The 25,404-nt window shown below is 39.6% G+C and overlaps 1 protein-coding gene across 1 annotated transcript in view; it reads left to right on the top strand.

Moving 5' to 3' along the window:
• Window positions 1-25,404, top strand: part of ush2a (Usher syndrome 2A (autosomal recessive, mild)) — a 155,065-nt gene that overhangs the window by 51,974 nt on the left and 77,687 nt on the right. The window contains exons 30-44 of the mRNA XM_062561810.1: window positions 6,197-6,327; window positions 10,028-10,154; window positions 10,597-10,698; window positions 11,197-11,385; window positions 12,394-12,524; window positions 12,626-12,899; window positions 13,328-13,552; window positions 14,088-14,168; window positions 15,928-16,116; window positions 17,537-17,677; window positions 18,896-18,971; window positions 19,293-19,378; window positions 20,259-20,418; window positions 23,308-23,470; window positions 23,553-23,700. Of these exons, the coding sequence (XP_062417794.1) occupies window positions 6,197-6,327; window positions 10,028-10,154; window positions 10,597-10,698; window positions 11,197-11,385; window positions 12,394-12,524; window positions 12,626-12,899; window positions 13,328-13,552; window positions 14,088-14,168; window positions 15,928-16,116; window positions 17,537-17,677; window positions 18,896-18,971; window positions 19,293-19,378; window positions 20,259-20,418; window positions 23,308-23,470; window positions 23,553-23,700 (2,223 nt within the window). The remainder of the gene's footprint in view (window positions 1-6,196; window positions 6,328-10,027; window positions 10,155-10,596; window positions 10,699-11,196; window positions 11,386-12,393; window positions 12,525-12,625; window positions 12,900-13,327; window positions 13,553-14,087; window positions 14,169-15,927; window positions 16,117-17,536; window positions 17,678-18,895; window positions 18,972-19,292; window positions 19,379-20,258; window positions 20,419-23,307; window positions 23,471-23,552; window positions 23,701-25,404) is intronic.

Here is a 25,404-nt window from a genome sequence, read left to right as displayed (position 1 = left end):
TACCCACCCTCCAAAAAATTATAAAAAAGGGGCGGGGGGGGGGGGGGGGGGGCGGAAGCACCTGTCAGTTTTTGTTTTGAATCGAAGGAGTCACCGGAGTCTCTAAGTGAGAATCTGATCTTTTAAGAGCAACTTTTAATGCACCATGCAGACACACAAACACACACGTAGATTGAATTGTTCCACTGCACTGGAGTGGTTAATGAAAAACACCTTTTGAAGATTGCATAAAAATGGAAAAGAAATGACCTTTTCCTTACCTTTCCAAATTTTTGGAAAGCCATACAATTCAACAATTTCATCTCTGTGACAAAAGTACAACTTCTTTTGGAAGATGCTGCCTTTGTTCCAAATCAACAAATAAGGATTTTTGATCTTATCCGTGCTCTTCAGCACAAAGGTAAATGGATGCCAGCAAACAGATGATAAATTTTGCCATAGAGCAGCGCCTCTCATCTCCTTCACTTTCCTCCTTCATAAAGGGTAATGGATCAGACAATCGCTTTGAGACCGGATCTATTCTGGACCAAGAATGTGTCGGCAGTCCTCAAACCATCGCCCTTTTACAACCATCAATACTAATAGCATCATCTGCAGATAATTATTCCCATCGAAGCGCATGGAACAGCGAACAAATCAAAGCCAAATTGGATTATGAATGTAATGCAGTGTAATGCCCCCTCGAGAGTCAATTGATCACAGAGGAGAGACTCGTCAATCGTTGGTGTCTTATGGAAACCCAGTAGCTCCGACAATGACAAATGGAAAGTATTTATGAGAGTATAATCTTTGTATAGACTTTTTTTGTTCTGTTTCATAACACAAAATCTCATATTTCTTTCAGCAAACATCACAACATTATTGGTTGGACAATGGAGTCTTTTAAATCTTGAAATAACATTTTACTCAAGTATTAATGCTTCAGAAGATCCTAGTGGGCTTTCTCTAGGATACGGCAGGTCATCATTTTTCTCAATCAACATTACAAAGCATTACAGGAATATTAGTTTTTAGTTTTCATAAATTGTTCATTCAGGTTCTTAATGCAGGCTTTCACATTTCCTTAACGTTATGCCAGGACACATCTTTAATCTGAGCCAATACTATGTGTTTTAAATCTTAAATCAAATCAATACATTTCCGTAAAATCACATGGTATTTGCCATTTTACTTAATTAATGGCCACTTTACTAAAATTATTTTGGCCAAATAGGTTGTTTTCCATGTGCAATTATTGGGACAAAGGTTGGCTGTTACCATTATGATAGGTCTGCTCACTTGTGATTAACGATGCATCTTAAGTCTGAATGAATTCTGGGTACTTGAGGTCAATATTTACCACACTGAATCTTACTTTAGATAAAACCGGATTATTACCCTATCCGTCACACTGTGATATGAATACCCTATAAGTGCTTGTTTCAATAAATGCATAGTAGTCCATTTATCTTATATTTAATGCTTGATATCTGAAGGGCCACAATGTGACTTCCTTCTCCCCTTGTTCGTCTTTGAATTAAGGATACTGGTTCTAAACAGATTATGAAGTGCTCCCTTCTCATTTGTAATTCTTAAGTATTTGGGCCTGAAATGGCCTGATTTAGAAAAGTGCTTGATATGTTGCTTGATATTTTGTGTTATGTGTTCCAGATGTATTTCTTCAACCCACAGTCAATCAAAAGAGATGAAAGATTAAAAATAAAGAGAATTAATGCAGGAAGAAATACATTTGTATAATTTCCAGACATGCCTAATACAGTACATTTCTGCAGCAACTACGCAGGACAGAGGGAAATGTTAAATGATACAAATGATTTTTTCTTAATTAATATGATTGATTGCCAGGCATTGACGTTGAGAGGCGGGGGGAATAAATGTGTGAAGGGAAAGTTTGCACAGACATCATTAGTTTTTCCCCATTTAAAGATTAATCAGAAGAGGCTGGGCTCTTTAATTCTGTCATTTGTATATTTAATGGGCTGCTGCAGAATCTATGGGTGTAATTAGCTAGCTGCCGCGCTCTCATTAATACGCCAGGCTCTGATTAATGCCAGCACAGAGCTAACATGACTGGAGTTATTCAGGTTATGTTGTGTAGATGATTACACACAACCTCCACTGTTTACTGAGACAGAGCGAGGAGAAACAATTCACTAACCCTAGAAACAATAGCTACCTAATTCATAAATCTATGCTTGAAAATGTACCTGGCTGAAAGCTGTAACTTTGTTATTTAACATACTGTTGAATTAAACATAATTCCTCTTTTCTGTCACATAGAAATAGCGCAGCAGCACATTCATATGACTAATAAACTATTTTTAAAAACAATTCTGCATCATTTTCTATTAATAAATAAACAAATTTCAACAATATAATTGCCTCAGTTAACGAGTTGACGGTGTGATTATAATAGTACGTACTACAGGAATAAAATGTTTCTTAACGGTAAATTAAAATTTATTTCACTTATGAAAGCAAGTACCAGTTTCACAGCCCCTCCAAACAACACGCAATATAGTTATTGATGAAGATCCATTGCTTTTTTATGCTATTCATGTTTGGACCAGAAAACGAGCACAGCCGTGTTCACTTATTCATTGTATGAATTTCTCAACAAGAATTCCACATTTAAATGTTTATTGTGGATTATAAATGTTGCATCACGAGTTGTGAGGCACACAATTGGTGAAAGACGTAGTTTGATTGTTCAGCCAATCACAACACTTTGCCTTATAGCAGAATGTCTTTACATTGAATGGATATGAAATAGCAACTAGTGCACAGGAATATGGTTTGGACACATTTATGGATGGTCCTATAATCTTTTACTGTGGTACTCCAACTATTTTTACAATATACCTCCTTTGAGACCTTTCTTTTTCAGTCAAGTACCCCTAAGCAGCCCAAACCTTTTTTGGTAGAAAAGAAAAAAAGCAAAATGTGTTTGTTGCAACAATTGATCGTTAAGGGCAGGTAATGAATGGACTGAAAGCACGAGTATTGAATATGAAATGTGTTTTATCAATTTCACATTTTTTATTGAATTCATTATACTATATAATTGTTTTTTTTTTTTAATACCATTGACAAGTAGACCCACAGTTTGAATGCATAATTATGTATTGTCAGTACAATTTAAATTATATTAATTGATTGTTTTTTGTTATTCTTTTACAATTAGTTGTGAGGTGGAGAGGCCTTTTGGGGGGGGAAACATGCTTATGTGTCTCTCTGAGGCTTTGCCGTGCACTATCCGGTGCATGCTGGTGCTTTGTGTCTGTGTGATCGCACTGTGCAAGTGTTTGTGTGTGATAGTGTGTGCCTGCATGTACTCTGTATGTGTAACAGAGACACCTGTCAGGATGTGTCCTCAGGTTTGTCTGTTGATGGCTCCAAAGTGGTTGTCAGCGTGAAGTAGCACAAGTCCTGTGGGGAAATCTTAAGGAAGCAATGCTGAGCACGAGCAGTGTCACTTAGAAGGCTGTACATTTGGACCAAACGGCGTGGCCAAGCATGTGTTGACAGTCAGTCCCTCCCTATTGCACAGAGTCAAACATGCAGAACAGAACAATCCACACCAACAGCTGTGTGTCTATTGTTGTCCTACTGTAACTTTTTAGAACAACAGTAAATGAGGCATAAACAAAAGGTGGTTTAAGTGGTTTCCTCATAAACACAGCGAGGTGAGGAAACTCACACTCACACAGTGAAATCATCAGGATATAATGGAAGACGTCATCATTTGACATTTAAGAATCTCTGCATGTGACTGAATATGAACCCCTGTGCACGTTCTGGTACAACTTGGAGGGGTATGGAAAGGCTATTTTAGTCTTGCTTCAGTCTTTACCGTTCAAATGCATCCAAACCTTCCTTGCGGGCCACCTGACACTTAGGGGTCCGCCATCAGTCTCCGACTGGAGAACGGATGTGTTGTTTATAACTTGCAGCTTGAGATTATCTGATACAAACTAAGTGGCTCTGTAAAGAATTCTGGGAAAGAGAGATCTTTTATTGTTTCGTAAAAACCCTTGCCTTCGTGACATTTGGGTCATTATATACACTTTGATATATATATATATATATATATATATCAATGTATAGCATGTTGTACAATCTGATAAGATGGCAGTAAAAGGGGTAAATATAAAATTGAAGTAGGGAAAACATTCAGATGATGCAATAGGTGAAGAAGACAGGAAGAAAGGTCAAGATAAAGAGCAAGAAGGTTAAAAGCGTAGTGAAGAAAGAAAAGGAAGAATGAGCGATCAGGATAGTGTGACACCGAGAAGGTTAAAGGGGGATAATGTAATGTCAGGTATCTGTCATGACTTCACTCATCTCTGTAGTGACAAGGTCATGAATGTAAATGGCAGATGCCCGCTTGATGTACAGAATGCAAGTTCAATGCAAAGAACATCTCGTCTTGTTTTTGCTCTATATTACCACCATATTTCCATTTAAGACTTGTGGTCTTGGGCACTATTGGTAATCAATGCATAGGTTCACTGCCAAAGGGGACCATTATGAGAAGACGATTCTAAAGGGTTTTTGTTACTCCCTTTACTGTGGGGAACGAAATGCAGAAATTCGCTCCTGTTGTTCCATTACATGTACATATATGCCCAGTAGTGCAATCTATTTCCATTTGAATATTTTTTTGTAAGATCCTACTTACTGTGAAGTTTTACTTTTTCTAATTTTCCGTAAATATAATACAAGATAATATTTGTTTTCTTTCTAATTGTTATAAACCAGCAGAATTGGCTGTTAGCAAATCCTGTTTTTAGATTATTCATGGTTTACAATAATCACTAGATTATGAATGTATTTGATTTTATGAAGCACATTCAGGGATGTCCAGTTGCAAAGGGTGTAGCTGATAGTGATATCCTGGAGAATTCAAACTGGATGATATCTCTGTATGTTTAATGTGTCTGTTAAGATTAGGACAAGTAATGACTCGGAGAAGGAGTATGATTGTTGAGTAATTTACTTCACGCAGTGTGTTAGTCTCACATCTCTCACTCTCCTGGGGAGACTTTTGGTTCCCTCTTTTTACGTTTATTACAGAACACATTCTTCTAATTTGCAGATGATTACATTTTTGTCAGAAAGGATGAGTGAAATTACAGATGACCACAGTGAACTTCTCATTCCCATCTGACGGGCTCTTTAGACCCTGATATACAGGATCTGATGTGCGTCCATTGACGTTGACGTCCACACATTATTTGGGATCAGTCCTCATCTCCATCACCAAGGAAACAAGATATGCTCCTTAGAGCCACATAACTGTTGCTAGGACTGTTGTCAGAAAGTACTGTGACTCTGCTTGTAGACCTCTGTAAAGCCAGATTTTTTTTTGTAAACCAGCACATAGTATATAACATCTACAAATTGTAATTACATGGTACTGTTTTGCCATATGTCAAAGGCTAATATAAAATAAGCATTGATCCAGATACACATAAAGAACCCAGAAAAAGCTTTTTTAATTGAGTAAAAAGTGGGAGCTCTGAAGTGGATACTCTGTATTCATCTTGAGTTTTCCTTGTAACTCTTTGACTTCCCTCCATGTTAAGTGATTTCACACACTAATTATTTTTGCAAACACTGGCTTCTGATGAACCTTGGACTGCTTCTATTCAACTCTTCACATCTTCCCACACTTCTGCCTCCCTTCAGAGACAGACCAAACTGAGGAAATGCACGCGTAAAACGCATGCCGGCTGTCGCTATGTGGATCTAGTAGTGGATTAAGATCCCATCTCTGATCCAAAGTAACACAACCAGACAGCACGCTGGATGAATTTTGGTGTGTGTGTAAAAAGAGAGCCAGATGTTTCCCACATTGCTGAAGCTTTGATTCCCTGCATTAGCAAACGTGGCAGGACAGATGTGATGGAATGAGATTAAACAATTTGGTCAGTTAATATTGTTTTTTTCAGATCTCAAATCTCGTGTCCTACCAGTTGGGGATTTATATAAACTTTAATGTATTTGAGAATAGCATACTGTGCGTTATTACTTATAACGAACTGTGTTGTGTTTTAACTTTACATATACACAGTATACCTTGTTTCAAGCCTTTTAATTTATTTTATATTTCTATAAGTTACCAGAACATTTTCCATAGAGCAAAGTAATAAAACATAATATTTGGCTCTCTTTCTTTTGTTGTATCTGTCAGGTGTTGAGTTGAGTTTCAGAACTCATTCCCCGGATGGGCTGCTGCTCTGTGCCTTTTCTCCAGGAAATCAGGAAGAGTTCCTCGCCATTCAGTTAAAAAACGGACACCCATACTTTTTGTTTGATCCACAGGTATGTTCTTTTTCCTCTACTAGAAAAAAAAGTTAGCACTTATTACCTAAGTACATGTTTCATTAAGCAAACACACCTGTCAGACGGAAGGATATTGGAAAATGTGTTTTTGTGTGTTCTGCTATCCTTAGTGGTTTTGTTTTATTCATCTTTTTTTATCTACGGTCCATCATTTCTTTTGTCTCTTATTTTATTATTTCTTTCTGCTCACTTTACTTACTTGCTCAACTCCCTGTGTCTTTTAGTCTTTTATTCTGATCCACCTCTGTCTTTTTTTTTCATTGCCCCTCCCTCCGTCTCGGTCTCTCTTCCATTTTCTCTCACTTGCTCTCATCTAATAAATGTGATCTGTAGCCCCTCATTGGTTTCTGTCAGGGAGAAGGGAAAAAACTTTGAAAGTGTGTCAACGTTTGAATTGGACTGCAATTAACTCATTCCCTGCAGTCACCACGCGTGAATACCAATTGCAAGCTAATTAAGCTTTGCACACACAGACTCACACACACGGACACACTCATAGCCCTGTTTCCCTTATCCATCCATACAGACATATGTAGGGGGGTTAAAGAGTCAACGACTTAGATGATGAAAGTGATGATGGGAGATGATTACACACACTTCCATGAGGCCACCAACTAATTACACACTCAAACAAACACACACTTACACTTTCCTTCCTCATCACTATCCAATACTCATTATCAAAAAGCCCTCATCTAAATGTAACCATGGGAGGAATCCGCGTGTCCTGAGGAGTCAATGGATAGATCCTTGTTGACTTGCAAAGTAAATGTGTGTGTCTGTGTTTATGTGTTCTGCTAGAAGTGCAATGGAGCGAGCATGTCTTCTCCAACTGGGTTGACTCCTTTGTTTAGACTAGTTTGGGCTAATTAACAGTGGGAGTGGAGTCACACCTTATTAGTTTTCCCCTAGATACATATAGCCGGGCCCATTACTTCCCCCTATTAGCCTGTTGAGCTAGCCTTAATGGGATTACCAGTGCAGGGGGGGTAATTTAGCATGACACAGGAAAGTGATATGCTCATAAATATGTGTACTTGTCAGCCAACACACACACGCGCGCATACACACACACACACAACACAAAAGCACATGCCAGGCAGAAATAATACTTGTCAAACATGGAAGAGATGGACCAAAGTATTATTGCAGTACTGTCACAAACTATTCAACACATATGCTGAAACACACATAACTCTACTGGTGCAGGTGAGCATCGGCTGTGTCACTTTACAGATGTATCTGTCACTACTGGGAACCACAGTGTGTCTCGGGCTTAAATACTACACATGTAACTCTCATTACAGACTCTGGGTTAGCTGTCACTGTCTGTTAAACACATTTGCTAGTACACAGATAAACAGAATTTTATTTTCTTGTACCAGCCATGCATCTGGGTTCTCTCTTAGGTGACACTGGAGGCTCTTGGTGAAATCTGCAAACTCTTTCATTTTCCAGTCTTCCAGCCTTTGGGGAAGAACATATTGTAATCTTCAACAACAGATTCTCAAAATTGTAAATGAACCAGAGCCTACGCATTTACTCTAGTACGACCCAGGGGATTCCTTGCCTGCTTATGAGAACACGCACACACACACCTACATATACTTCTTCAGTATTTTTTGTCCTCTTTTTTTATTCACTGAGCAAAAAAATGTAGAATACTATTACATGAACACAAGCACCCATTTCGTCTCTTTAATACAGATGTTTCTTACATTTAGATTAGAGATGACTGCCATTCACCTGGCCAATTCTGGAGGAGTTAAATACGGCGTCTTTTACTTCCTCAAGTTAACTCCTCTCCCATCTACTGCCACAACATAATACACATGCGGCTGAGCGCTGGATAATCCAACTAAGCTGCATTGTTTTGAATGTGCCTGAACGCTCAGCTGTGAACGCAATCTCAGTTTGTGCGAATGCTCTTTCGGTCATTTAGTCAAAGCTTGATGGACATATTTATTCATCAAATGATCATAAACAATCAGGAAAATGCATTGATTTCTGTCAAATAATAACACAGTCTGATTTCCTTTATTGTAAACACGGACCGATGTTGCCTAATGTGGTGCATCCTCGCCCCCAAAGGCCCATCCAGAGCCTGTAAAAACCCTGGCAAAATGAGGCACACACAGACACGCTCCCAGTCCTTTGATAGCTGCCAAGTATTGCTGTGCAAACCGTAGGGTTACCATTTGTCTGTGTGCGTTATTCTGTTTCATCCTTCCAGTATCACATACTGTATGTTGAAGCGATTGGGAATTGTGGCCTTCTCGCTCATCAGCTGACACACACCTAAGTCGAGTGCTGAAGCAAGGTCTCTCATCCAGTGAATAATGAGTTGCATGGCTTCAGCTGACGCCAAGTGTTGCATCGGCTTTTTGTTTGTCTGTGGTCAAGGTTTAGATGTCTTCCTCTGGGGCTTTTTGTTAGCCAGTTTCTTCCTGGGAGGGATTCAAGCGAGCAGGTTTTTGTGTAAGCATAAAAGAGAGAGAGAGTGATAGAGAGACTCCCCCCAAGTTGTCTTGTTAAGTAGAGCTGTCTAGCATCGGTAGTAAAGATGTCAGAGGCTGATATACTCTGGCATTCATACATTTATTGATCTCATCATTAAATCTTCATCACTGAGTGTGTGACTGTTATCAGTGTGTTTGTGTAAGTGTGCGCATACCCAGAACTCTTGTTTTACTATATTACTCTTTGCCCACTTGCTAGAAGCTGATCACAACAATGATGTCATACTTAATAGGTGGCAAAAAGCCCTGTAACAACACTTATTGTGATTATATGTGCATGTTGGTGTCCATTTGAGGGGGATTGTGAACAACGTGTGTCATCGATCCTTCATCTTCTTCACAGAAGAGAAAAGTGATCATTTGAAACGTTACAAAGTAAGGGTGTTCAACTGCACTGTGACATGAAAAATGGTTTCTTTGAGACAGAGCTAATAGATTTACTTCAGCTTATTACTTTAAAACGTATAGTTGAGAGACCTATGGTCAGGGGGTGTTTTGACAACTCTATTGATGGAGATGTTAGCGATGTCCCTGAATAAGAATATACAATGTTGAATCGAATTGGTCTTGGTTAAGTGTATTGTAGATGCAGTGCTGTCCAAGGTTCTGAAACAAAGCAACAGGCACAGTTTGGCTTGCTCACCTTTTCCTCCTTATTCCATTTTCCGTCCATTTTCCAGACCATAAATCTTCTGAAATGAATTTAAATATCCAGTGTTTGTGTTTATGGCAATGTTCTCATCAATAGATATAAGTTAGATATCATTAAGATGCTCCTCCGATAGTCACCCAAAATTAAGATGTGCAACTTCTACTTCGTCTACAATAGTTATCACTCACACTAAGCAGGCACATGAGTTATTCTAAAATGTGTATCATGTGTATTATAAATAGACTATACAAAAATATCTACCTGTATATCAAATTCATTGAAGAAACAATGGGTTTCTATGAAATATCAGACATTCAGCCGCCCCCTCTCCCCCACGTATGGCACAGATGGGATGATCCTGTGTTTCATAACCACATTTTCCTCTCACAGTTGAATCAGGCTCATAGATTGAATCATCACATAGTGGGTGAGTTGGGGTCACCCCTAAATATACTGTACCTGTTGAAAAACTTGTGATGTGGGATTATACGTCTGTGTGTGTGTGTAGGGCTCAGCGGTGGCTGTGAGAGCGCAGGGTGACGGAGGGCGCCGCTACGATGACGGACAATGGCACAGCATCATAGCAGCAAGGCGAGGGGCCGTGGGAACAATCGTTGTGAACAATCAATACCGAGGTACCGCTTCTCATATTCGTACTGACCACTGTGTGTATCTCCCTCAGTGTGTGGGCGTATGAGTGTAAATGAGAGTGCATTTTTTTGCGTGCACCACTGCTTGGATATGACTAGCTTCTATATTAGTTGTGTGCGTATGTGTGTTTCTATTTAAGTAAATCCCCAAGCTCTGCATGGAGGTTTTAGCCAGGTTAATCCCAGTATCTGATGAAAAAAAAAAAAGCTTCACATACCAACCTACTCTGAGACATTCAATCCTCAGTTGGACTCAAATATTTTTTCAAATGACATTTTCCTTCTTTCAGGGTAAATCTGGAAACTTCCTATTACTTCCCCTCTATTTTATTTTTGTTTCTTTCATACTAATCTATTTTTGTTCTTTAAATGCATTAATTTATTTTTTACAACATCCTACCTCTGCCAACACAACCACCATCGACAGGAAGTGCGTCAGCTTCCAGCGGCAGCACCGTTATTGGGGAGAACACTGGGATTTTCATTGGAGGGCTGCCGGAGGACTTCCCTTTGCTAAGAGAGGATTCAGGTTAGTCCATTGTCACGCCTGCTCTCGTTAGTTAATATTTAATGATAGCGAGTTAATCATTTTCTAACATTTAAATATAAATGTTGGACAGCTTAACATGTCTTGTATTTTCAATTTATTTTAACGTAGGTTGTTGATTGTCCTGTGAATAAAAGTTACTTTTCATATTCCTTTCCGTCTACTCTCAGGTAGGTTAGTGCTACAGCCGTGGGTTACAGGGATATTTTATCTCCTCCTCAAGTATAATTTGGAAAGGGATATAAAACCTCCCGTGTGAGTTCCAGTCTCATTAGAAATCGATCTTACGAGCTCGCTGTCCATCTTCATAAAACTTGTCATCATTCACATAATCAGGCCCTGATACTTAGTAACTCCCGGCCGTTTATATGATAAGCACCGGGTGGCAATTTGCACTGGCAACTTGAACTAAAAATGTTTACTTAAGAAGCATGGAGTTCTTTTTTTTTGACCGGTATTAATTTGTTTCTGTCTTACCAGGTGATGCTCAACTAGTGCAACAGCGTTTCTCTGGTTGCCTCAGAGATGTGAGTTTGAAGATGACTGACGGCCCATCAGAGGAATGGAAACCTCTTGACTGGGAAAAAGCCACACAGAAGGTGGCAGTGTATGAAAGCTGGGAGGGATGCCCTGTTCAAAGTGTGCAAGGAGCCCATTTTCTTGGTCACGGTAGGATCCTTTGTTAACTATATGAATATGTATGATGAGTTTTGTTCGTTTAAGTTACGTCTATCAACAGGCAAATTACATGAGAGCTGCTAATCTCAGCTGCTGGGGCGGGGTTTGAAGGTGGGCTTCAGAGTGCCGTCTAATGGGCCGCTGAGCTACTGAGAAACGCTTGGATAATTATGCTTACATCATTTTGAGGTGTTATTTACAAACCTAGTTATTTTTATACCTAAATGTGCTGAAGAATTTATATGAATAAAATATGCAGTCATTTCAATATATGTCTATTCCATAATCGATAATCACTGACAAGATGTGGTTTGATATCACCCGGATAGACAAACCAGGATGACACTTTTAGCTAGCCAACATTCACACGGATGGATACAGTAACACAAAGTGGTATAGTTTTTTTAATCTATATTCAAAAGTGAGGTATCCCGGCACCAGTAGATGCTCCAAAGTGTGTGGTTAGTAAATATGACTATAAATACATCAAATGTATTGGGTAAGGTTAGGCAGCAGCCTTTTCTTCTCTTTTATTTTGGAGAAGTTTGTCCAATAAGTCGTACTGCGATTATGAAACATGACAACATGGGACAGATTATTTGAAAGCTGTGTTTAAATAAAACTTCTAGTTGATTTCCCTTATGCACTCTTAACACTGTATCTTAATAGGTTGCTGATAATGTGGTTGTTGTTTCAGATTGATAAATATGATGATGATTAGCTAAATGGTCTGTGTGTGAATGATCAGGTTCATCAATCAATACTTCCTCCCTTGTTGCTTTGCAAAACAACCTGCCCATAGAACCTTTTACTTGTTTATCACTTTTAAATGCTTGAAAAACATCTTAACCATAACCATGTCACACATTCTTAATGGGGCAGTTTGAAAAAAAGGTGTACAGACAATATTCCTTATAGTGAAATAAGTTGTTTCATTATTCAGCCCTTGGGTTATAATAAAATGGCATGTTGTTGGTAATTATTTTCCTCTTCTTTAAGGTTTTTTGGAGATGGCCGGAGATGTCTTCAATGGAGGAGAAGACTTTGACATCTATATGGATTTCAGAACAGACCAGCTCAATGCACTTTTACTCTTTACATACAACACACAAACGGATGATTATATGTTGGTAAGGAGAACAGACACGTTTTAGATTAATAGTAAATCCCAAAATGAAACTTGCATGACAGTTGTTCTTGTTATGTTTCTTTTGATGGTGTTAATTTGTAGGTGGAGCTGGAAGCCGGCCTCCTGTCATTCATTCTCGCCGCTGAAGGTTACGTGTCTGAACTCAGCATGTGGGTGGGGCTTAGCTACTGCGATGGAGACTGGAAACCGCTTTCATTGGCAAAACGCGGCTCAATTATTTCTGCAGCAGTCAATGACTGGGCAGAGGAGACGAGGGGAGAGGCAGTGAGGCTAAGAGTTGATTCGCCGTTATACCTGGGAGGCGTCCCCATGGAGCTCATACACCCTGCTTTGGACAGCCGAAGTCACAGACACGGTGAGAATAATATCAGTACTTCTACACTGTCTTATTCTTTTACTAGTTATAGTTCACACAGGCAATGGAGCTATACTAGTCAAAAATGGCCTATGCTCCTATATGGGGATAAGCAGCTGACAGTGTAGGTTTTGATTGACACTCACAGGCCCATTCCACTATCTGGCCCGGGCAGTATTACATGTTCCAACCAGGCGCCATAGTGGTTATACTGCTATTTGCTTGCAGTATCATATTCAACTTAAGTTTAAGTGGATGGCAAATTCAACCATGAAATGATTTTGGACGATGTTGGTGCTTATTTGCACTATTTAAGTATTTCAGAAAGATTTCTTTCTCACCCTCTCCTTCCCTTTCTCCTTTTTTCACTTCTCCTCCTCCTCTTCTTTTCACTGTCATACTTTACCTCCTCCTTTCCTCCTTCACAGGTCTAGGAGGTTGCATAAGGGGTCTTCACATACGAAGTGATGAAACAAACCCTCCTGTCAGTCAAAGTGTTAATCTCTCTGTTGCCTCCCGCCGGTCTGTTAGAGTCTACTTAGACGGCTGTCCCACCGGTGAAAGCCATTACAACTGCAGAGGAAACGATTCAGTGTTGGTGTATAGTGGGAGGAAGACACAGGCCACAGATCATAGCCTTCAGCCTTTCACTGGTAATGATGCACATTTACATGTACAATGACTGCAAGTACAGTTATCACTCAGAGTACTGACCTGAGAAGAAAGTATGGAATTTGGACGCAATCTTAATGCAATTATGAAAAAACTTCTCCAACATCAAACAAACAATATAAAGATTATGACATTTATAATCTAGCCTAGATTGAAACTGTAAATTAAATGAGAACATTTAACCAAACAAAATGTTCAGAATGTGGTACACATTGTGAAGCTAGAGAAAGAAATTCAAATCTATTCAAATCAGTAGAGAAAATACGGACAGGGAGGTTCCCTTAAAATATCTAAATGTTCCGTGAATATTCTTGTGCACAGGTGTGTTTCATAACATTTTTTACTGTTGGGTAAATGTGATAATTCAATTGATTTTACATGCAATTTCTCTTTTGTGTGCATATAGCTTTGAAAATACTTTTATTTGAATCTAAGAAATCTGTTTCTCCCTTTTTTCATGTGCATCCCAAACCCTTGTTCCTTTGTGCAAACACACACACACTTACACTTCTCTAGAGTACTTGTACAGGTTTGTTGCCGTGGCTGCAGGAGGTTGGGCAGCGGGACCTTGGCAGAGAGGGCGCAGCCGGGGCAAAGGTAAAACATATATCTTCCTTCAGCAGCAGATGTGTGCGCTTCTATGTATCATCCGGCCAATATGTTCGCAGCCAGATATGATTATATCATTACAGTAATATACACTCCCACTTATGTATTACATCATGCACCCGACTCGACTCAAATCATTGTGTTGCATTACACAAGCACAGTACACCGTGTTATCTGCAACTATATCTTTGTTTCTTACTATGTAACCTGTGATTATTATAAGGCCTTAGGCTTCAGAATGCTATGCGTCCCTGCGTGTGTTCTTCAATGTGCTTGATTTTCACGTTCACTAACAAAAGTTTGATTCTAATTTGCTTCACTGCAAATTATACTTTTGGGTGTGTTCAACAAGAAGTAAATATTAGGGCTTTTCTCGAATACCACACATACAATTTTGTTGATTAAATAATTGGTTAATTTAATCAACAGATGTAAAACTAAATGCAATTTTGTTTATTACCAGAGATGTTAATTTATTTAAATTCAGTTTATTTAAGCATAGCCCTAAATCACATTCTCCTCAGAGGGAATTACAATTTTCACACACACAAGATCTTGTTCACAAAGACCAAAATGACCAGTTAGTCGTCTAATCAACTAAACTGGGGCTGCCTTAGTAAGTATTCCCTCCTTTTGACCTTGTTCTGTAGTTTTTATCTTTGTTCCTAAGAGGTTGCGGATGTGAAGCCGTGCTTATGTTGTATGGTATGTGAGACTTATCCCAAAGCCAGTTATATTGCATGTGCCAGACGTATGAGGGATTGACAAAGCCTCTATAAAGGGCATCCCAGTAAAAGGCTGTTAACCCAGAATGGCCTGTGTGGTCCCTTGTGTAATATAAAGCTGCTCGTTAGTAGCGAACAATACACTGGTAGGTCCCACTCTACCATGCTGTGACTATAGAGAGGAATGAAGGAGAGTGAGGAAGGAAGTGCTAAAAACATTAAGAACTGAAAGAAGAGGATGAGGCGAGAGGAAGACTGCGGGAGGATTGCACAGCAAGAAGGGAAAAGATGGGAGGAGACAAGGGAAGATGAAACGTGTGAAAAATAGCTGACGTGAAGAAGGAAGGTAAGAAAGTTATGGAAAGAAAGAACTGGAGATGAAACGGAGACAAAAGCAAAGGGAAATTGAGAGATGGATGGAAACAGAAAATGAAAGTGGTTGTGAGGCTGTGAGATGAAGATCTGAACCGGGGGGGCAGGACCATTCTGAACTACCCAGGGTGTCGGAGAGAGAAAGAAGGGGAGTGCCCCCGAGAAGGTGTGTGCCAATCGCTGTGAAATACAGCCCAGAATGAATGAATGAATGGCTGGCTGCATTAAATCAGTTCTGAGAAAGTTACTACTCTCATAAATACTATTTATGCTAATGGTGAGGTATGATTCACTGGCCCTATTAAAACACTGAGAGGTGGGGCATGCTTTTACTTTAACCTCATGTGCTCTCGACCTGTTGTTTTGCCTTTTCTTTTTTTCTCTTTCTGCTTTTATTGTATATATTTTTATTTTATGTTTTTCTTTGTGGAGCCTACATTCTTTCTTTCTTCCTTTTTGTCTTTAATTATTTTTAAAAAATGGCTTTATCATGTAATACTTTATTTATTTGTAGCTGGTTGTCTCATTTATTTACTCTGCTGCTTGCAGTTATGTATCTCTCTTCCTGTCTTGATCCACATTGTTTTGCTCTCCACGGTCTCTTATCAGGACTCATTTTGCTCTCCTGCGTTGTCTCCGTCTCTCTGTAGTACCGACGTTTGTACCACCTCCTACCACAGTGCAGAGCTTGAATGGCTTCAGTGCCAAGGTGAGCTGGGGGCCACCCACTGGGGACATGAGAGGGCTGATTGACAGATATGAGTTGAAGGCCTACAATAGAGATCAACCAGAGGAACCACCCATCAAAGCCATATACCTGGCTAATGGAAGTTTAACAGGTACAACACATGCAAACCCTTGGTAGTATAAAATGGCTTGCAATCCATATTAAACATTTTGTTGACCAAATTTACATACAAGGAGGGCTAACTATTTTACTAAAAACCAAAATAACTGGATTTTGCTTGGTGAGAACTACGCACGCATTACAGGCAGAACATGAAACACTTATGTTGGAAATTGTTGTAGCTGATATTTTTTAATTCAATTTATTTTCCATAGCCCAACATCCCATATTACATATTTTCCTCAGAGAGCTTTTCAGTCAGTACACCTGCTACTTCCTCTCTCCCTGAATTCTCTCATCAGCACAGGAAAAAGAAACAGGTAGAAAAAGGGAAGAAACCTCCTGCCTTTCGTCGCTTTCACGCTGCCTTTTCCACTCGTCTTTCATAGAAACATACATGACATGCAGCAGGAAACCCTGTCAATGTCTCCTTGCCAAGTCCCCAGCCGTAGGAGATTGTCTCCATTTGGAACTAGACACTCAGAACTACCCCAATGATGTCATACCCTGGCATTGCTCCTTTTTCCCCCTCCCTCGCTCTCCCTGTTGCTCACTTTTCGATCTTTCCCCACTCCATCTTTTATGATGATGATGATGTCTGCGTCCCTTACTGCTATTCGTCCCCCCTCCCATCCACTCTGCCATGTCTCCAGGCAAATATGAAGATGAGCTCTGTCTCAGAGTGTGTCGGTGTCTCTCGGTGCTCCCGATTCCCTCTCCTTCTCTTTGCCAGACATTAAGTCCACCGTGATAAAGCTTTTTGTTAATTTATGATGGCCTCAACACCTGACTACAGAATTACACCAACGGCTGAAAAACACAGAAAGTAAATGACGGTGTAATGGCAGCGGAGTGGGGCCCTGGCCCTTAATTGAATTAAAAGACATAGGTAACAGAGAGAGAAGGAAGAAAGACAGGTTGACTGGATACAGAGGGTGAGGAGGAGAAGAGGGATGTAAAAGAGTGACTCAAGAATTCAGAAATGAGTGGAGAGGGCAGACGGCTAGGACAAAAAATGTCAGACAGGGACAAACGAAGCCTTGCAATTAGAACAGACTCTCCTGACTTGCCTGCCAAGCCCGGCCAGTTTGCTTAGCAACAGTGACACGTGGAAACAAGCAAAGCAATAAAATTGCCCCCTTGAACAAGATTGATACATACTTTAGTAACAACTGTTTTCAACACAAAGTCAAAGGAGAAGGTTAAAGGCAAAAGGCGGGGTTGGAAAAAAACAGTGTTAAAGGATACGTTGACATCGTACAATAGTTGTCACTCTTTATTTTCCCCCTCAGCCAATATGAAGAAAAGTCAAGCAGGGTTATGTCACTGAATCTTTGTTTAAAACAAAATTGAAAACCTGTTTTCTCTGGCTTACTCCCTGTCGGATATGTTCACGCTCTCCTCTTCTTCAGGTGTGCTGCCCGGTCTCACTCCATCGACTCGATACATTATCACTGTAAGCGCCTGTAGTCCTGTTGGCTGCACAGAGAGTCTTCTTAATGACAATGGTGATGATAATGATTTGGGATCGAGCCTCACAACCCCGGAGGAAGGTATGTCTGTAAAGCACACACACACACATCCATACACCCATGAAAAGAATGTTTCTATCCTACTGGTTGCATTTATTTATTAATATTTGTGCAACTGGGCACACAGACACACTTCTAAACACACTTGGACACTCTCATCCTATCTCCTCAGGAATTTTCACTCTTAATAAGAGAGAGATGGAATAAAAGGCCAAGACCGAGGGAGTCATAATGTAGAAAAAAGGAGAAATGTGGGAGAAGTAAAATAGCTTGATAGGGCATGACACAAAATGATGAATTTAGAGAACGAAGCACATTGCAACTGAGTGGCGGATTGTACAGACTAATGTTTTTTTTATCCTGGAGGTCATTGTGTAAAGATTACATGTAAAAGAAAAGAAGTGGAAGATGAAATGAGAGATTTTTCTTCATGTGTTAGTCCAACACAGATTAATAGCAACTAACTGGCCTTGTTGGGCAGATAATGTGACGGCAGGGGTCAGCGCAGAGGTGGGAAAAAAACGCAGAGGTGGCAAAAAATCAATCTAAAGTAAAAGGAGAAAAAAAACAGATGACCGTATTGATTCTCACTGAACGCAGAGTTAAGAACCATGTTAGTAAGACCGGAGAAAGAACTTATTTATAACTCTGTTTTTCACCAAAGACTATTTTTCAGACACATTTGTACTTTTCCGTGATCGTGCCGGGCACATTTTTGTTCATAGTTTGTCTCCAGTTTCAGTGGTGTTTTGAACAGTAATCCAAAGTGGTCTCAATATATATATATATATAAATGGACTATGCTGAGATTTGAATTAAAGAAAAAATGTGTTGGAGATCCTATCCAATAAACACTTAAGATGGGGAACATAAACTCACTAGTCTCACCCATGTCAAAGCTGGTCTCTGGTCTCTGCCTGTGTCCCCTGTTCAAACACCCGCTCCCTTCTCCCTGATGACTCATTCCTCTCAAAGGCTTGACTCCAAGAGAATGAGGCAGGTAGAGACGAGGGGGAGCAACAAAATAACACGCTTACAAGAAGACAAAACACAACATTAACAACTTTTACTATTCAATGTTCAATATAAAATATTATGTTTACATTGAAACGGGCAAAACAGATAGAAATATGGATAACATTATGTATTATTGCATAATTTTCTCATACCAAGCAGTATATTTGTTTCAACATACTCCTTTCCTTATAAACCAGTAATGAAATTTTCCTACACTTTCAGCTCCAGATGTTCTCTTTCCTCCAGCTGCAGTCTCTTCCCCTTCAGTCCTCTATGTTACCTGGGAACCCCCCGCAAGGTAATGCACAGCCTCGCCTGCTATTCTCACATCCATTGCTTTTCACGCACTTGATCCTCGTTCTTAAATCCTTTACTAACAGACGATATGTTTAGACACTTTTCCGACATACAACTTAAGGGTGATATGAAAGACAGCAGTTAATTGACTACATGTGTAAATTGAATCAAACGTGGTTTTAAAAATACGGATGTAGCTTCTTTTATTCACCTTACATATATTTCTCATCTTAGAAGAAGGTGCCATAAGAAAACAGTTTGTGTTTCAAAAATATGACATAATATCATTACCCTCATTTGATACTTCTTGTTCCACTGATAGGCCCAATGGAGGCATTACAGAATACCTCCTCTATCACAACAACCAAATGGTCTACAGGGGGAAGGACCGACAACACAACATCACTGGTAAAAAGGAGGGAGCAAGAAAGTGTGTGCTTGTGTGTACGTGTTGCGTGACTGGAGAGGGTTGGGACTTCGGTGTAAAGAGAAGGGGAAGAGTGAAGAAAAGCAAAATCTAGTGGGGGATTAGCATTTGAAAAGGAAAAAGAATCTCAGTCCTTACCAAGGGAATAGCACTTTGAAAAAGAGCGCTAAACACACACGCACACATGGAGATGAAGGGGCAGAGAAACACTGCTGAGACTCCGTTGCTGCACCAGGATGTGAATGCAGTAGACACACACATCTCAATATGACATGTGTTGACAAAAGGTATGCAGACAGGTACACAGACTCACAAACAGGAGAGTCATTTTATATGACATTTTATGAGCAGAATAATTAACACTCATTTGATTTTACCATCATGCATACACGCGGTTGGCACAACATCACGCTGCCCAACAGTGTTGTGTGCGTTAGTTAATGAATGCATGAGAGCACATATCATCCATGCTGGGTTAATAATGAAGAGTGTCTGATGTTCTCAGTGATTGGAAGGATTATGGACATTGTAATTATACAATATGTGCAAGAATAGATTGCGTTACAGATTGTCACAGTGAGACGGATGGAGAATAGTTTTGAGGCAAATATGGACACCACGAGTCAATGATTCAGAGATTTGGACTTGTATGAGGGTTGAATCTTTTCACAATAACAAGTTATCAAGGTTTATTATCAATGGTTTTTAGCAATCAATGTGTTTGTACCTAGTGTGTGTGTGTGTGTGTGTGTGTGTGTGTGTGTGTGTGTGTGTGTGTGTGTGTGTGTGTGTGTGTGTGTGTGTGTGTGTGTGTGTGTGTGTGTGTGTGTGTGTGTGTGTGTGTGTGTGTGTGTTTTTCAGGACTTGGTGTCTATTCCACCCATGTGTTGGTTCTGAGCGCATGCACTACAGTGGGCTGCACCAACAGTTCACAAGTCACTATGCTGACCTCTCAGCTTCCTCCAGGGCCCCTACGCGCACCAGATCTTACACTACTTGACTCACAGACTATTCTAGTGGAGTAAGTGGATGCACACACACACACACACACATACATATAATACACATACTCAAAAATCCCTTTTTGTGAAACTTTTTCAGCGTTACTGAAAAGGACAAGGTAAGAATAAAAGGGGCTCAAGGAATGTTATCGCTTTTCATTATTTACTTTTACATGTTGCGTCTGTGTAAAATACAAAGAGACAGACAGGGGGGACACCGAGCCAGTGACCTTCTGCAGTTGTGTTTACTGTGCAGAATATTCTTCTGTACTTGACCTTCCACCTCGACAGGGAGGGGACAGAGGAAGATAGATCTCTGCACTTTTTCAATCAAGCTCATGGGTAAATGTTACTGTTTTTTGAGTTTTGAGAGTCCATCTGCGTAAAAGGCATTAGTGTCACTTATATGACTGTCACTTATAGTGGGACTCACCGCAGGATGGTATAGACCCACTAACTCACACACACATACACAGGCATGTCCCCACACACTTAAACAATGGACGGATGGTGAGTGTCGAATGGGGAATGCGTGTGGTTGAGATGTGATGATCTTGGTAATGATCGATTGCCTTAGATCGGCAGCGTACATTTATATTGCACACAAGCATATCTGCTGCAATGTACCGTACGAGTAGTTAAGCCACATTCATGAATACTTTTCATATACAGTAGAATCATTTGAAAGGATAAAAACACTGTATAGCAGCATCTTTCTCCAACCCCACATTAAAATCATTACAAATATATAACATTGTTTATGCATGCACATCAGTAAAATCCTCTCCCAATATGAATGTTTATTCAAAGTAAACACAATCTCACTTACTTTTTAAACATGTTGCTCAATACAATTCACAGCAAAAAAAAAAGAAAATGACTTTGCGTAATACATCATCCATGAGATTAAGCTGCCTGCAGGGATTTGTTTTATAGTCTTTAAAAAGCCTTTTAAATGTGTTTCAGCTATTTATTCAGCAGGTGTGGGAAGTCTAGGTATTGCCTTGTTAGCACATTGGTAATAGGAAGAGGTTGAGAGATCATACCTGGTCAATATCTCTCTATTGTGTCTGTGAAAAAAGCTGAGAGAGACAGAGAGAGAAGGAGAGAGAGGTGTAGAACTACTGAAGAATATGAGATTGAATTGAAAGAACGAAGAGACGTGTGTGTGTGTGTGTGTGTGTGTGTGTGTGTGTGTGTGTGTGTGTGTGTGTGTGTGTGTGTGTGTGTGTGTGTGTGTGTGTGTGTGTGTGTGTGTGTGTGTGTGTGTGTGTGTGTGTGTGTGTGAGAAAGGTTGAGGGTTAGAGACTGTGAGAAAGGTTGAAGAAGACTGCAGGATGCGAATAGAACAATATCAGCAGATTTCTCCCTGACCTCATCTAACAGCACCTGACAGAAACACGTTCATAAACACAAAGACATAACTGCAACAATACTTGCACTGTGAACAAATATATTTAAAAATGATGGGACACTTGACATTTAGAGAATAGAGGTCAATTGCCTTTTGGTCTGTATTGTTTTTTTCTATTGTAAATATTTCAATGGGTTACCAGTAGTTGTGGTGCCACTGTAGTTTGCAACATAAGATAGTCATGAAACATGGGCAGCAGGAAAGGTGCGGAAGAACAAGTCGTCACTTCATAGATTGGAAATCAGAAATTTAACCTGTTGCATTTTGAGCACGTGGTTTTCAATTGAATGTTCCGAGAAATAACTAGTCGGTTTCATTCTCATTTCATTCAACGTTTTTAAAAATGATGGTTTTCTGAAACCATTACCAATTTGAATTATATTACAGATTAAAACTCCCCTTTGATTTAGTTTTTCAAAAGTGGACATACATCACACTGTCAATCGACAGCATATAAATCTTATAATAAATGGGATAGATTAGCCACAATGGCTAATTGTGGGCTAACACACTCTCATCAGTCTTTCAAAAACTGGCTTTTAATGAGAGGAACCAAAAGGAATCCATCACTTTTGAAAATGACCTCCCACCATGACGGTACGAGGGATGGTTTACTTTCAGAGATTTGTAATAATTGCAGAATTATTTATAAAAATGAATGTTTTACTGTTTTATTTAAGAATTGTTTACTTGTTTTCTTATTGTCAAAATCTTCAGATACTTCAACTTGGAATGAAATTTACAAAATACAAGCACTAGTTTACTTACTGTATGGGTTTCAAAGCACTATTACTTTGTTCTCACTCTATTTTGGAGCCGTGCTTTTAGAGTTTACCTCCGATGTTCCCATGACGTCACAACTTTCTGTATGAAATCATTTGTTCATAGCTTGAATTTCTGTACTACAGCATTAACAAACGCAAATCAAATTTAATTTAAAAGCACCATGGCTACCTGTTTATCAAGTCACATTTGGCAGTTCCTACTATCCCATAATAGAATAAATATAATATAATTCACAAGCAGGTGAAAGAATTAAATCTGATCTTTGTTATAGTCTTTACAGCTGAGATTAGGTCCTCTCTGTGCCTCTCTACCACATTTTGCAGTGGGCAGACAGGTTTCTATTTATAAATGCCGTCTCATGTCCTCTCCCTTCCGTCTCTGTTGGGGATGACCTTAGTGTTCTAAATATAGAAAAGGAGACACCTCTATCTGACATGAGAAACTGTGTGGGAAGTAAAAGCACTTGTTTTGTGTTTAAGAAACCACGGTATTCTGAATTGTGTCTCCATCTGCTTGCAAAAAGAAACAAAAAATATAGAGAGGCACTTTTCTAATAGATTTCCAGCAGTTCTACGGTAGAAAGTATAAAGACTTGACCAAGCTGCTAATCAGACATCATAATTCTGATGGGATTGTTGGATCCTTTGATCTGAATTCAAGTACATTACTCGAGTACATATATATCACTAAGGCCTTTCTTTCTCTCCAGGTGGTCACGTCCCTCTCACGTAAATGGCGTTTTGGAGTTTTATTCCATCTTCCTGTCACATGAGGGTGCAGAAGCTGTGCTGGTCTATAACAGCTCTGAACTTTTTGAAGACCACACACTGCGCGACCTAACCCCAGGAACAGCTTACACCATCACAATCGCTGTGAGTCCCTCACTCTTTCATCTTTTCGATTTGATTCTCTCATTCATGAACCCATTAATGCCTTGCTGTGTGTTTACACCAGGCCTGCACAGGAGGCGGGTGTACCTTAAGCCCTCCCAGCCATGCTCAGACTGAGGAGAGCACCCCAGAGAATGTCCCCGCTCCGTTGGTCACGCCTCTGTCCCCAAATGCACTCAACGTCAGCTGGACCCCTCCAGATACTCCGAATGGTAAGGGAAAATGATAGACCGAAACACCTAAATAAAAATAATAAATTATCAACAGTGTTTGGAATGAAATACAAGCAGACAAATTCAAGTATTTTTTTAATAGAATTTGATTAAATTGATCCGAGAGATTACATATATATTTCCGTGGTTTGTGTTTGCTTGAATATATGGTGTCCGTTTTTAGTATAACCCGGACTATCACATTCATAAAGACCCATATCATTGCACAGGCCTCCCGTACACGTAGAGTATGAAACAGGTGAAAGTTTCCCTTTGAGCGAGAGGAATCCGATGCGTGTGCAAGAGATGGATACAATGGATAGAGAAAAGGGGTGGACATTGAGGACTCAGATAAAACAGGGGAAGAGACAAAGACAGGGGAAGAGAACATAAAATTGGAGACTAACGGAGACGGGGAGTCAGACGGCAGTGCCTCACCAAGCTCCTTTAAGTGGATGAAAAGTGCTCCCTTTTGACAGAATAGAGAACTGCAGGCAAGAAGCACATAGAGCTGCAGTGACCGCCGTTCTCTTGTTGTTCTCATTATTCCTACCTTCATCTAATTCACTTGCAGGCAATTAGATGTATTCAATGTATGTTGGTGGGGATTTTAAAATCCTTTTAATGGACTGAAGAAAGATTTGCTGGGGACTATTTATTGTGAGCAGATGTAGGAGTGTGAAGAGACTCAAAGGAAAGTAAATGGAAAGTTTCCTGCAAAGTACAGTTTGGGAAGTTAAAGTGCTGCATAGTGATGCATCATCAATCGATACTATTCCATCTGAACAACAGGTATTTCATCAAGAATTTAAAAACCTCAAAGTATTGCAAATAGTCTGAAACGGTAAGATACCATTTGCTTTCTCTGGGCGTTTGAAGAAAAATCATATATTTATTTTGTATGAAAGAGTTATAACAAAAAATGAAAATAACTATATTAAATCAAAGTACATATTAAACAACTAAAATACAGTAGCTTCAATTAACATAGTCTACAGTTTTTCTTGTCTTTTTATCTTTTATCTACAAAAAAAAAAACATGAGTTCTAAGGAATATATATTGCGTATAATATATTGAGGGTTGAAAACCATCATAACATTTTCCCACCTGATTTCACAGTCTGTAACATACAACGCACCACCACATATTATCAAATGTTACTGCCATGCTTGTTAAAGTAATTCTGTAATGTGTGTGTGTGTGTGCGCGTGTAATTTGAATTGTGTGTGTTTTACGCTTAATGCCACATGAGTGCATTTCGCACCATAAACCATGTGATGTGTGTGCAAAATCAGCCCGGATGAATTACTTAAAGCTTCTCATCTGATGACAGAAATTTATAACAAGGAGACACTTAATCATGATTACCCGATTATCTCATGCTTAAAAAGCTTTAATTTTTACTCAAAGAAAGGCTCAGAGCTTTCTTTTTTTTCCCCATTTACTCTTTTTTTGTCATAAATGGACAGCAACAATGATGATGATGATGGTGATGGGTTCCAGAGGAGTGAGATTCTGTCTCTCTCTCCCCCCTTCTCCCCAATTCCGTAGGGATTTGTGGGGGATAATCCTCTCGGGGATTAGGTTGGGGCAACACGCAGACAAAGAGGGGAAATAAGCCTGTTATGCATTCGCTGCTTCATTTCCCAACCTGTCTTTATTACAACCTATACTGATATGGGCTTATTCGCACACACACACAC

This window comes from Pungitius pungitius, chromosome 4, assembly GCF_949316345.1.
Source record: "Pungitius pungitius chromosome 4, fPunPun2.1, whole genome shotgun sequence".
In the NCBI taxonomy this organism is placed as follows: domain Eukaryota; kingdom Metazoa; phylum Chordata; class Actinopteri; order Perciformes; family Gasterosteidae; genus Pungitius; species Pungitius pungitius.
Note: the sequence above shows the minus strand (reverse complement) of the source record. Positions and strands in the feature narration are given on the sequence as shown.